Source organism: Oncorhynchus mykiss, chromosome 3 (genome assembly GCF_057628025.1).
Source record: "Oncorhynchus mykiss isolate SJ-2025 chromosome 3, ASM5762802v1, whole genome shotgun sequence".
NCBI lineage: Eukaryota > Metazoa > Chordata > Actinopteri > Salmoniformes > Salmonidae > Oncorhynchus > Oncorhynchus mykiss.
The window spans coordinates 40,846,582-40,859,612 of NC_143024.1; the positions used below are offsets into that span (position 1 = coordinate 40,846,582).

At 41.9% G+C, this 13,031-nt stretch overlaps 1 protein-coding gene across 1 annotated transcript in view; it reads right to left on the minus strand.

Moving 5' to 3' along the window:
- Positions 1-8,689: 8,689 nt before the first annotated feature.
- Positions 8,690-13,031, minus strand: part of stk40 (serine/threonine kinase 40) — a 30,958-nt gene continuing 26,616 nt past the window's right edge. The window contains exon 11 of the mRNA XM_021595514.3: positions 8,690-12,660. Within this exon, the coding sequence (XP_021451189.1) occupies positions 12,439-12,660 (222 nt within the window). The 3' untranslated portion in view covers positions 8,690-12,438. The remainder of the gene's footprint in view (positions 12,661-13,031) is intronic.

Below are 13,031 nucleotides of genomic sequence, written 5' to 3' on the forward strand. Positions count from 1 at the left end.
CAAGCCCACTATCATTCATGCCAATCGTATGCACAGCTATCACCAAAGCAAGACAGGACCAAGTGTAGTCAACCATTGACATCATCATTCAAAATGTCAAAGTTCAGCAACATAATGAAAACATGACATATTTCACTGGCGAACACGGTGAATGTACAGTAATTGAATTATCCGTGTCATCTCATTTGTGAGCAAGAAGGGAGGGGTTGAGGGAATATGCTTCTACACATCATGAGGAAGGGAAAGTGTGGAAAGAAAGACAGCTGTGTTTCTTTCCTGGAACATTCCCGATGCTCTGACTGGAACCAAAGCCCAATGTTTCCTCATTCCCTGGGAGCTGTGTGTGTGTGTGTGTGTGTGTGTGTGTGTGTGTGTGTGTGTGTGTGTGTGTGGACAGTGTGAATGGGGACAGCTGTTAGGGTTGTAATCACTAAGTGTTCGAGACTTGCCCCACATTTGGCCGGCGCTAGACCTCTGTGGGATAGGTGACCGTGTGTGTGTGTGTGTGTGTGTGTGTGTCTATATCCATTAAGTTGGGCTGCACTTGGATCTACCATCCAGCAAGACCGCTAGAGTATTTGAGTAATATCAAACTAAATGGCACCAAAAATGTTTTCCTTTTCAAAACGACTGAAAGGTTGGACGGGACACCATCATATTTCAACATTTGGTATTTGGAAAACATTAAAAGCCCATTTGTTCAAACCACTTTTATTTCATGTCAGACTCAAGTAAATTTGTTCACTTTCTATCGGCTTGGATGTCTCTTTATGCATTCCAAATGAAAACTCTAGCAAAGTCATTTTCATCCACAACTTATTTCAATTCATCACATAATGCGCCTCAGTATGAATTCAGCATAGTGTTAATATGTGAGTGGATACAGGTAACTCTATCCATGAATGAGTGTTTGTAATAAGAAAAGTAGATATGAATGGTGCTTGCATTTGTGAGGCTTCATACAATACTTACAGTTGGGAACCAACACTGGCTTCCTGTAAGGGCAAGGATAGACATTCCTGAAGTGGAACAGAAAACTGGGTCATATTCAGTAGGCACCAACTGGGATAAAACAGACCCAAACAGGGAGGGCACTACCTGAACTTGTCTAATAAAAAACACTCATTTTTGTTTCCTGTTGCATAGTGCTTTGCTACGATGTGCACCAATAAACACGACCCAGTATGGTAGGAGGAGCAAAAAATGAGACAAGACACCAAGGACACAGTACAGTTGTGGATATTAATTATTATTATTTTTTAAATATTTTTTCAAAATGTCTGTTGTAGTAACGGTACATTGTTACTGTGACAAACTCTCTTGCTGGGTGACGCCAAGCAGCAACGCCATCAGCGATCATCTAACAATAACCTATGCAGTTAAATACATTTCTGAAATATACCCGACAGTGCAATTGCGTCCCTTTTTAAAGCAAATGTTTTTACCTGAACTGCAGTGCAGGTTAACTTTGGCATGCCCACACCTGTATGATTAACTTTACCACTCCTAAGACATACTATTAGTAAAAGTGCAAACACCAACAAAACACCACTCCACAAATGTACACATGAACATACTCAATACTGTTCTGCACAGTGTCCACATACATGTACAGGAACTCAAACATGCATACTCTTGCACGTGTTTTGTGCACACATGCTTGCACGTTCGCACAGGGACACAAACACACATACACACACACACACCCACACACCCACACACACACACACACGCAGGCAGGCAGCCAGAGCGTACGCACACACAGCCACACACACCTCCTTGTTCACCTTGTGGTAGGTCGGTATCCTGCGTTGACAGCGGTGCACAAGGACTCCCATTGAAACATTCACTCTTCTTACTCCCCCATGGCAGATGTTCAGAGTTAGCGGGCAGTTTGATAATGACAGATACGCTCACGCGCCATTTTAGATATCGCAAATACCCTGAGACATGTCATGGACAGAGGGAGAGAGGCAAAGAGGAAGGAAGAGAAACCATGCATACCTCACATGCTAAATGTATGGGATAGTCTCGTCTGGCTCAGTTGGTGGCGCTAGAAATGTCAAGGGTTTCATTCCCACAGGGATCACATAGACATACTAAAAAAGTATGCACTCACTAAGTGACATGTATTAAGTTACTTTACATTGCTGTATGCAGCAATCGACAAGTGACTTGACATCTATAAATCTCTATGGTACAGAAGAGTGACTGCACAACAGTCCAGGAAATGATCGCCCCTTCAGAGGACTCTAAAAAGCATGTCTCTTTATTGCCTGAATTCCAATCTTCTCTAGCACAGTGACCAGACTCAGATGCGTCATTCTTTGAAGAATCAAACATGTTGTTTATCCTAATTCCTAGAGTGGCCCAGTTCAGTTGGACTGGCTCATCTCATCTCTCACCCCAGAGAGTTATGTAAGAAGTACATTTCTCCACGTGGAGCGGAGTGGAGTCCAGAGAGAAATATGAAAGGAATGGACAATCTTACCCCCATTGCCCTGCAACATGTCAAACATGAACAATGTGTGCCTGTGCTGCACAAAACGGGATGAGAAAGAATCATTAATGCCCACTCCAAACAGACAAGAACCAGTGCAAAGTTGGCCAAAGACAGGGCCGCTGCAGGAGCCTCACTGCAGCGTGAGAGTGGGAGAGAGAGCACAAGATTAAGTGAGAGACAGAGAAAAAGACAAAGGGAAAGAGAGAGAGAGGGGAAGGACAGAGAGAGGGGAAAGAGAGAGAGAGAGAGAGAGAGAGAGAGAGAAGGAGGGGGCAGCTGAAAGCAACCATCTGTTATGGGAAGAGGCCATTACTGATGTGTTTCAGATGATGATTATGATTTAGAGGTTATGTTGCAGGTACAGTATGTGAAGAAGGTTTAGTAGAAATTGCCTCTATTATCCGTTGAGTTCATGAGGGCACACTATAGGAAAATGTTTAAAAACATTGTGCAACGGGAAACGAGCATGTTCGAACAGTACCTTACCGCATCACTCAGTTTCGGACCATTTTCCTTTGTTTCCTTCCAGTAAACACAATCCTGGTTTCGCTCAGAGGTGGGTGGGTGGTGGGGATGATGCTGGACTCGTGTCAGGAAGAGAAAATCAGCCCATGATTGGACATGAGAGGCTAAAAAAGATCAGAGATTTGGATTGAATGCACTGGATAGTCTCTGGACATTTTCCTACTTAAAAGTTCTCTACATTGAAAAATGTATGTTAAAAACATCCTAAAGATTGATTCATACATCGTTTGACATGTTTCTACGGACTGTAACGGAACTTTTTGACTTTTCGTCTGCTCCTAGTGATCACACGTCGTGAGTTTGGATTGTGTACTGAACACGTGAACAAAAAGGAGGTATTTGGACATAAATGCTGGACATTATCGAACAAAACAAACATTTATTGTGGAACTGGGATTCCTGGGAGTGCATTCTGATGAAGATCATCAAAGGTAAGTTAATATTTTTAATGCTATTTCTGACTTCTGTTGACTACACAACATGGCGGATATCTGTTTGGGTTGTTTTGGTCTCTGAGCGCCGTACTCAGATTATTGCATGGTGTGCATTTTCCGTAAAGTTTTTTTAAAATCTGACACAGCGGTTGCATTAACCTCTCTAGGGTACGTGGGACGGTAGCTTCCCACCTCGTCAACAGCCAGTGAAACTGCAGGGCGCCAAATTCAAAACAACAGAAATTGCATAATTAAAATTCCTCAAACATACATGTATTTTACACCATTTAAAAAAAACATTTGTTGAAATCCAGCCACAGTGTCTGATTTCAAAAATACTTTACAACGAAAACAAACCAAACGATTATATTAGGTCAGAGCCAAGTCACAGAAAAACACAGCCATTTTTCCAGCCAAAGAGAGGAGTCACAAAAAGCAGAAATATAGATAAAATGAATCACTAACCTTTGATGATCTTCATCAGATGACACTCATAGGACTTCATGTTACACAATACATCTATGTTTTGTTCGGTAAAGTTCATATTTATATCCAAAAATCTGAGTTTTTATTGGCGCGTTGTGTTCAGTAGTTCTAAAACATCTGGTGATTTTGCAGAGAGCCACATCAATTTACAGAAATACTCATAATAAACATTGCTAAAAGAAACAAGTGTTATGCATGGAATTTTAGATCCACTTCTCCTTAAAACATTGTTGTATCACATTATGTCAATTTCACAGTTATTGAGACAGTTATAATCAGGGGTGGAATAGGTAAAAATTTACTCTTGAAACTGATCATGTAAAATCCTAGGAATTCACCTTCAAAAACCATTGCCTGATGACTCAAATTGATGACTGAATTCTTCCTCTTCTCTATGTTTGCTACACACTTCAGTCTGAGACTGCCATTGTTGAAGTTGTTTGTGGTGACATCAAAATGAGGGGTGTTGTACAAAGCAAAGTAATCAGCGATTGGATCATCTCTAACCATTTAGGGTATCAAAGCCAATGGCGAATTTTCAAAGTGCTGCTTTACCCACGTACAGTTGAAGTCAGAAGTTTACATACACTTAGGTTGGAGTCATTAAGACTTGTTTTTCAACCAGACCACAAATTTCTTGGATAGTTGGCTAGGGCATCTACTTTGTGCATGATACAAGCAATTTTCCAACAATTGTTTACAGACAGATGATTTCACTTATAATTCACTGTATCACAATTACAGTGCGTCACAAGTTTACAAATCACAAAGTTGACTTTTAAGTTGACCTTTAAACGGCTTGGAAAATTCCAGAAAACGATGTCATGGCTTTAGAAGCTTCTGATAGGCTAATTGACATAATTTGAGTCAATTGGAGGTGTACCTGTGGATGTATTTCAAGGCCTACCTTCAAACTCACTGCCTCTTTGACATCATGGGAAAATCAGAAGAAATCAGCCAAGACCTCAGAAAACAAATTGTAGACCTCCACAAGTTTGGTTCATCCTTGGGAGCTATTTCCAAACGCCTGAAGGTACCACGTTCATCTGTACAAACATAATACGCAAGTATAAACACCATGGGACCACGCAGCTGTCATACCGCTCACGAAGGTGACGCGTTCTGTCTCCTAGAGATGAACATACTTTGGTGCGAAAAGTGCCAATCAATCCCAGAACAACAGCAAATGACCTTGTGAAGATGCTGGAGGAAACAGCTACAAAAGTATCTACATCCACAGTAAAACGAGTCTTATATCGACATAACCTGAAAGGCCACTCAGCAAGGAAGAAGCCACTGCTCCCAAACCACCATAAAAAAGCCAGACTGCGGTTAACAACTGCACATGGGGACAAAGATTGTTATTTTTGGAGAAATGTCCTCTGGTCTGATGAATCAAAAATAGAACTGTTTGGCCATAATGACCATTGTTATGTTTGGAGGAAAAAGGGGGAGGCTTGCAAGCCGAAGAAATCCATCCCAACTGTGGAAAAAGGGGGCGGCAGCATCATGTTGTGGGGGTGATTTGCTGCAGGAGGGACTGGTGCACTTCATAAAATAGATGGCGACATGAGGGAAGATGAAAGGTATGTAGATATATTGAAGCAACATCTCAAGACATCAATCAGGAAGTTAAAGCTTGGTCGCAAGTGGGTCTTCCAAATGGACAATGACCCCAAGCATACTTCCAAAGTTGAGGCAAAATGGCTTAAGGACAACGAGGTCAAGGTATTGGAGTGGCCATCACAAAGCCCTGACCTCAATCCCATGAAAAATTTGTTGGCAGAACTGAAAAAGCATGTGCGAGCAAGGAGGCCTACAAACCTGCTTCAGTCACACCAGCTGTCAAGAGGAATGGGCCAAAATTCACTCAACTTATTGTGGGAAGCTTGTGGAAGGCTACCCGAAACGTTTGACCCAAGATAAACAATTTAATGGCAATGCTACCAAAAACAAATTGAATGTATGTAAACTGCTGACCCACTGGGAATGTGATAAAAGAAATAAAAGCTGAAATAAATCACTCTTTACCATTATTCTAACTTTCCACATTCTTAAAATAAAGTGCTGATCCTGACTGACCTAAGACAGGGAATTTTTACTAGGAAAAAATGTCAGGAATTGTGAAAAACTGAGTTTAAATGTGTTTGGCTAAGGTGTATGTAATCTTCTGACTTCAACTGTATGTTCTGGCTCTGGCCGAACCCAATGGTTCTGGGATCAATCAGAATGTTGTGTTTGCGTTTTAGAAATTGTCAGGGAGGTACTCAGATCCAGACTGACTGCAGAGAAGAAACTAACTTGGTGTGGCCGGAGCAAAGAGTTTGGGTACCCAGGCAACGAAAATCACACCTTTACATGTCAAAAATGTTTCCACTCCTACTTGTTCTGCACAAGACATGACAAGTATTTCACTGAGAGCAGTGATGTGTTCTGAACATGGGCCTGTGCAGTTGTCTTAATCTATTTAGAATGGACACTCCCCATGTGTACATCCCATAACGGACTCCAATGCCACAAAAAGTGCTCATTTAAGCTGGCACCAGCTTTACAACTGTGTCGAAAGTCAGTAACCATCGTTGGATTTGTCTGTCCCCTTTAATGTGGGGACAGAAATAAGCCCTTGTGGTTTGGACGAGAGACTCAGCTGGATTTCTAGGTCTTAATTAACGTGGAATTCAGAACTCCGTTAGTCGTATCAAGTTCAGCAGCGATGACTTGATCTGTGTCCATCTAAGTCTGATTAAATCAACTAAAGTCAACAGGAATTCCGTGGCTATAAACTGCATCACCAAACAAATGAAAATAAAGACGTAAATAGTCACTCAGTCACAGCAGTGACTGTACAACTAAATTACCCTGTGGTCAATGAATCCTTCAGTTTATTGCATCTTAATCCATTCTTAGATCTTTGGGTTTATTTCCTGTATTTACTACAGTGGGACAACAAAAATTACACCCATATATCAAACTAGATGGATGGTTGTTTGAACAATAACTGAAGGGCAGGAACCCAATCTCAACTATTTGAACGTTTATTTCCAACCTTGGACACCGAAGTGTTTACAATAGACTTCAACATGATCAGTTGTGGCATTTTTTTTTTTAGACTCTGCAAAATGAGATACTCTTTGTTGACATGGAGTTGCATGAAAGACGAACCCTTATGAGCTAATTGGGACATCATGACAATGGTGAAGCCAAAGTGCAGTGTTGTCTTTTGTTCGGAGCCTGCCAGAGAACGCATCAGCCCAACAGGACACAGCTGAAATACACGCACACACTCTAAACATATCTGCATGGTGAAACATTACAAAACGTACAACACACATCTGGGGATCTAGCGCACTCTCAATGTCCTCATCAGTGGCCAGATGGAGAAAATGTCCTGCTTTATCAATTAAAAACTGTGTAATGCTCCAACGCAATAAAATAGACATCACAGCCCATGGTGTTTGCCTTTAATGAAGCATCCCAACTTGAAACACAGGAATTCTAGATGGACCCTCTTAACCTCCAGCTGTTTCTAGATTTGATGGACTTTGCAGCCACAGAAATATAATTTCTAGAACAGAGGGGGGGAAAAAAGATAATGCAGCATCAATTTGATTGCACCCTCAGAATGTCGGCTTGAATGGGGATGACCATTCTAGTAACATGGTTGGAGGCGACCCTCATGGAGACCACCACTCTTCTCTACCAGCTGAGGATGAACGGGTGGGGTACAGCCAAGCGAGCCAGGCCTCCAGTGGCCAAGGCCCAGCCAACCATGAAATACTCTAGTTGTAGGAGTCTCTGAGGGATGGTGAAAAGCGCTGTAGCGTGTCAAACCCCTTGTCCGGCCACACATTTGTGCCGTTACTGAGACCGCTATGTGACTAAGCGATGCGCTGTTTGGTGACCTCTGGTCATCAGAGCAAGTTGTAAGCAAAGCAGCATCACGGCAGAGTTATTGCTTTTCAGGTCCTGAATGTACATATGAAATAGCTATCCAATCACACTGTATTAATACTTTACTTTAGAGTCCTCTTCATCTCAGGGGGGACATAAGGCAGTAACAATCTTTAGTCACAGCTTGTGCCCTGTTCCATGAGACCAATCTCTTCCAGCTCAGCCACCAATATGAATAACGGAAAAAAGAAAAAAAGGCACATCCAGAACTCTAAATTATCTCACAGGAATCCATGTTACAGGACCGATAAGGAGCTTGTGTTTGTTAGCAAATACAAAGGCGTGTTAAGAAATGAATCCCCCCACTAGAACAGGGGGTGTGGGTTTAAAAGGCTGAGGTGAGGCAGCGGAGTAGGGGCACATGACCGCGGTGCAGGGGGAACCAGCAGGGGCCTTCCTGTTGGAGCAGATCTACCTTGGCCCATGGTCCAGTACTCCCTCAGAGAGAAAAGAAACCCCCACAACATTTCAATTGAGTATTTAAGACACACAATCACTCGCTGCAGGGAGTCTATACACATTCTGTAATGGCATGAGACAGACCAAAGAGAGTAGAAACTATAGGAAGATAACCATTCCTTTCCATTTTGTGAACTGAATACATAGTGTTTCATTGATATAGGATTCAACACTTGGGGTCATTATTACTACACAATATCTGGTGTTCTTAGTTATACATATAGCAAATGCATTTCTATTATTTGAGACAGTACTCCACCTACTGGCAATGATAGGAAGTATTGTCAACATTCAAAGTATCACTTGAATTAAACAGTAGGAATATAGAGAATTTTTCCATATCAAAGTTTATTGCTGACATGCATGTAGAGATTTGATGAAGTACAAAAATAATGTATTTTATACAAACTTTTTTAATTTTCTTCCATCTCTGTACAATTAGCCAGGTTTTTGTATTAGATGCCCATATCCAACCAAGCAGCTTACAACAAATCCTGCTGGTTTTCAACCATTTTTACCACCACATATCATACACCATTATCTATTTTCCAGTTCAAATATTCAGCAAATCAAATACATCATTAAACTGACAGACATTTCCTCCATTTGAGAATTATGGTAAAAATGAAAAATTGTTGAATGTTCATTAAATGAAAATCAGTTGTATTATGAAAAACATTAGGTTTTTCCTTATGACTCAAATTCCCAATTCTTCTCAGTTGGTGGATTACAGGGAATTATATTGTGGGACCACCTTGCAAGTAAAAAATTCATGCAAAAATCGCATTTTACAAAGAGCTCAACATCATGCTTCGTATGGTGCTTTCAGTCCACAGACCGTCTGAAGGAGACAACTTTCATAGACAAATGGGACAATTCCAACAGCTAAATGTGAACACTATCTTGATAATGCTACAGATAATACATTACTATCAAGGGTCTTATCCAATAAACCTACATATTTATATCCAATAGTGGGTTATGGTCACCCTCAAGTAAGATGGGATGAGAAATTTGCCTTCAACTTCAGCAAGGGCTGTGGTGTTCACAAAATACCCTTTTCTCATGAACTACTGACACTATCAACTACAATACTGCTTTTATACCCAGAAATTCACATTGAGGTGGGGGGGGGGGGGGGGGGGGGGAGCGTACATTCCTCAAAATCGAATATAAATATTTTTTCATTCAAATGGGGTGGCTAGTACTTACTGCCTCTAATGCATGTCTATATATAATTTGTGTTACAGCGGGCTGTTCAGGAGTGTGCAATGTTACAAAACTTTCAGACAGAAATTAAGATATGATTCTGAATTCAACATGACAGGAAATCTTGTCAGTTCTATTCAACACATTCCTATCTGCAACATTTCACCTCAATGAATGTACCCCTGATCAGAGCTGGATTCGTTCCACTAGATGGAAGCTCTACTGGTGTTGTCGCTGCCATGATGGTATTATATTTACATACTGACCAAAAGTCTGGTATGGGGCAATAAACAGTTGGCCTGGTCCCATATCTGTTTGTCACTGTCAAGGCAACAGTTGGCAAGACAGCACAAACAGAACTGTGACCAGGCTAATAAACATCACTACCATAAATCATTATAATGTGCGATTATTTTCTGTGTAAAAAATAGAACTATGCAGTCAGTCTCATTATTAGTAGTGTAGCTTAAATTGACCACGAGTGTGGCAATGGTAAAAAATAATAAAAAGATCTTTAGAGAGAAAAAAAACTGCAATGGTGGCTCAAGTTTGAATGTTTGGAGAAACAAATGGAACCAGAAGACTTCTTGCTTAAAGCTAAATGGCAGATATTTGATGCCTGAAAATGGACAGTGAATAAATAACAAAATCAACAAACATGAAATTGAGGAAAAAGACAATATACAAAGAAATAGGAGGAAACTGACTCGAGTTTCTACTCATGTGATCAATTTGGATATAAAAATAGGGTGAAGGTCTAAGCAATGCGGATACCCATAAAGATGGGCAAGCCTATGTGAACAGATGCCTAATATCGTTCACAAGTTAGTAGCTTAGCAACATAGCTAGGACCTGACAAACTTTGTTAACTTATGACATTGCCATCTGCCTATAGTAAATTTGACGGCAAAGTTGTTTCCTACTAAATATCTACCTACTTTAGCAATGTCATTGTATTTCCAGGACACTGGTGTAATTTAGACAAAACAGCCGTTTGCCTCTGTGGAGAAAGATTGGATTGATCATGACGTTTGGCACCACTATGGCACCGCCAGCAGAGGGAGGCTTGAGAAAGTGCATAACAATGGCATGGCCGAGTGATGGAGACGCAACCTCATTGTCGAGTTTCTCTGAAATATCACACTATGAAATTATCATTATCAACATCATAGTAAGTCTTTCATGATCAGCTACTACAATATCACTTACAAACAGCAAAAAGAGCTTGAGAGCTACTGTGATCATTACAGTTTTGTTTGATTTTAAACTTAAGACATTGCTACGCACTAGAGGATTCACGACTAAGACAGGGCCAACATGAGGGATGCCCATCTTTCATAGCGGACACATTCAGTCCAGACAGTCTTAGAAAAGCCTATATTCTCAGTGTGTGCAAGCAACTGAGGCAGGCAAGATAAAGAGATTGAGAGGATGGCTAGTTTAAGGGTGTGCACTGACTCACTGGGCTTAAATAACTTGGCTCTAGTCAACACCTACCACTGAAAAGGACATGGCTTTGTCTAATACAGCCCCCTGGCCCAAATCACACTTATCTACACACTGACAATACCAATCATTCACATTCATGCCCAATACTTGTCCCACAATGATGATGTCACACAGGATAAATGGGAAGTTGAATACCTGGAAGTTGTTCAGTGGTGAACGAGGGGGAGGTATCATTTCCTTGGCTAACAATCAGTTAAGACTCTACATGATTTATCACCCCCCAGAAAATTATAGCGTCCACGTCGTGATTAATAAATCAAAGATGCCAATTAGAACAGCAATAACGAGAGAGGATCAACCTTAAACATCTAATAAAACATCCCCCATCCAGCTCTCGGTGTCACAACCTCCAGGTATTTGACACTAGATGCCTAAATGGAAAAAGTTCCACAGGGGGTGAGCGAAAGCAAGAAAGCAAAGCAATTGGCTAGACGTACAGACAGAAGTAGGCGATTTGGCCACCCTTTGATAGTTAGCATCTTCAATGTAAGATGGGTAAAACGCTACTTATTATTCATAAGGAAAAAAGCTTATTCATATTCCACATTCCAAACCTTTACGTGCCAAAACATAGTAATGCTTTCTGTCTACGGTGACAACACTACCGACAATTCCTTGTTTTTTGAGAATGGTGGACATGGTGAAAAATTGACACATGAAAAAAAAAATTAAAAAATAAAAGATTGAGAGAGGTAGATTTGAAGTCGTAGTTTAGAGACAGGACTAGTCCAGATAATTTTGGTTATGAGGAAACTAAAGAGTGGAGCGGGCGGGCACGTGAGTGATGTCCATGATCAAGTGATCCCAGTTTGGAGAGTTGAGGGAGGGAGGTTAGAGGAAGTTTGCTACATGATTCTTTTGGCCCTGTATTGCTCAGGGTTTTCAATAAGAAATGGGGGTAGGTAGGAGGGTGATGGCCAGGTCTCAGCAGAGGGAAACAATGGGGGAGCTTTTCATGTCCAAACACACACACACAACCATGTCTGGTATCCCCCTGGCCTGCAAGACTCCATATGTGCCCATTGCTGGCTGAGAGAACCGTGTGTTTAAGATCAGTGGTGGTGGTGGGGGGTGGGAGGGGTCAGTGGGAGCCTTTGGTTCAGATCTTCAGATTCTCCAGCCTTGCCATTCCTGTGCACACTGCCAACACCCAGACTTGACGTGTGAAAACTATGAGAGGTTGTCAGGCGAGTGATCAGTTCTGGTGCCCCCTCCCCGCATGCCTGTTCCCACACCACCTAACTTACCACAGCTAGGGGCCTCTCTACCCAAGGGAGGGTCGAGCTGGGGCAGTTTTAGGGTACCTTCCCGACCCAACCCTTGTGTCCCTCACGCCACTTGTCAAGGCGATGAATGAAGGGGCTACTTCCGGAGAAAGCGCTGGGCCAGGATGGCAGCGTCCAGAGGGCTGACGGGCGTGGCATCGTGGCCCAGGCGCCGCACGGGCGGGATGGCGCCGAACTGGCGCTTGGTGAGGAAGCTGGCTTTGGCCTCGTGAATAGTGTTCTTCTCCTCGGCCAGAAGCAACTGCTGGCGCATGTAGTTCTCAAACTCGTACTGCGACGACTCCTCTGTCATTTTCACCTGGGATAGAGAGACAGAGATGCTTATTAGTTAGTTACACACTGAGTCGTGTTCATCAGGGCATTGATTTTCAAACCACTTCTCAGTGACCCCCAGACAGTTTACAATTTTGTTATTGATTAGTTGACTCAAGTGTACTAGATCTGGTATAGCTCAAATACATGGAATGTCTAGAGGTCCCTGAGGAAAGGTTTGAAGACCCCTGCATTAGGGCACATCATGGAAAAGTCCTTGAAACATTTTGCAACAGAAAACTGTGGGTTTCTTATTGGACCAGGTCTACATAGTCCCTTCCCAGTTTGTTCGTTTGGTGCCTCCTGAACACGACCCTGCTGTTACACAGAGATACTGTTACACAATGAACACAAGTT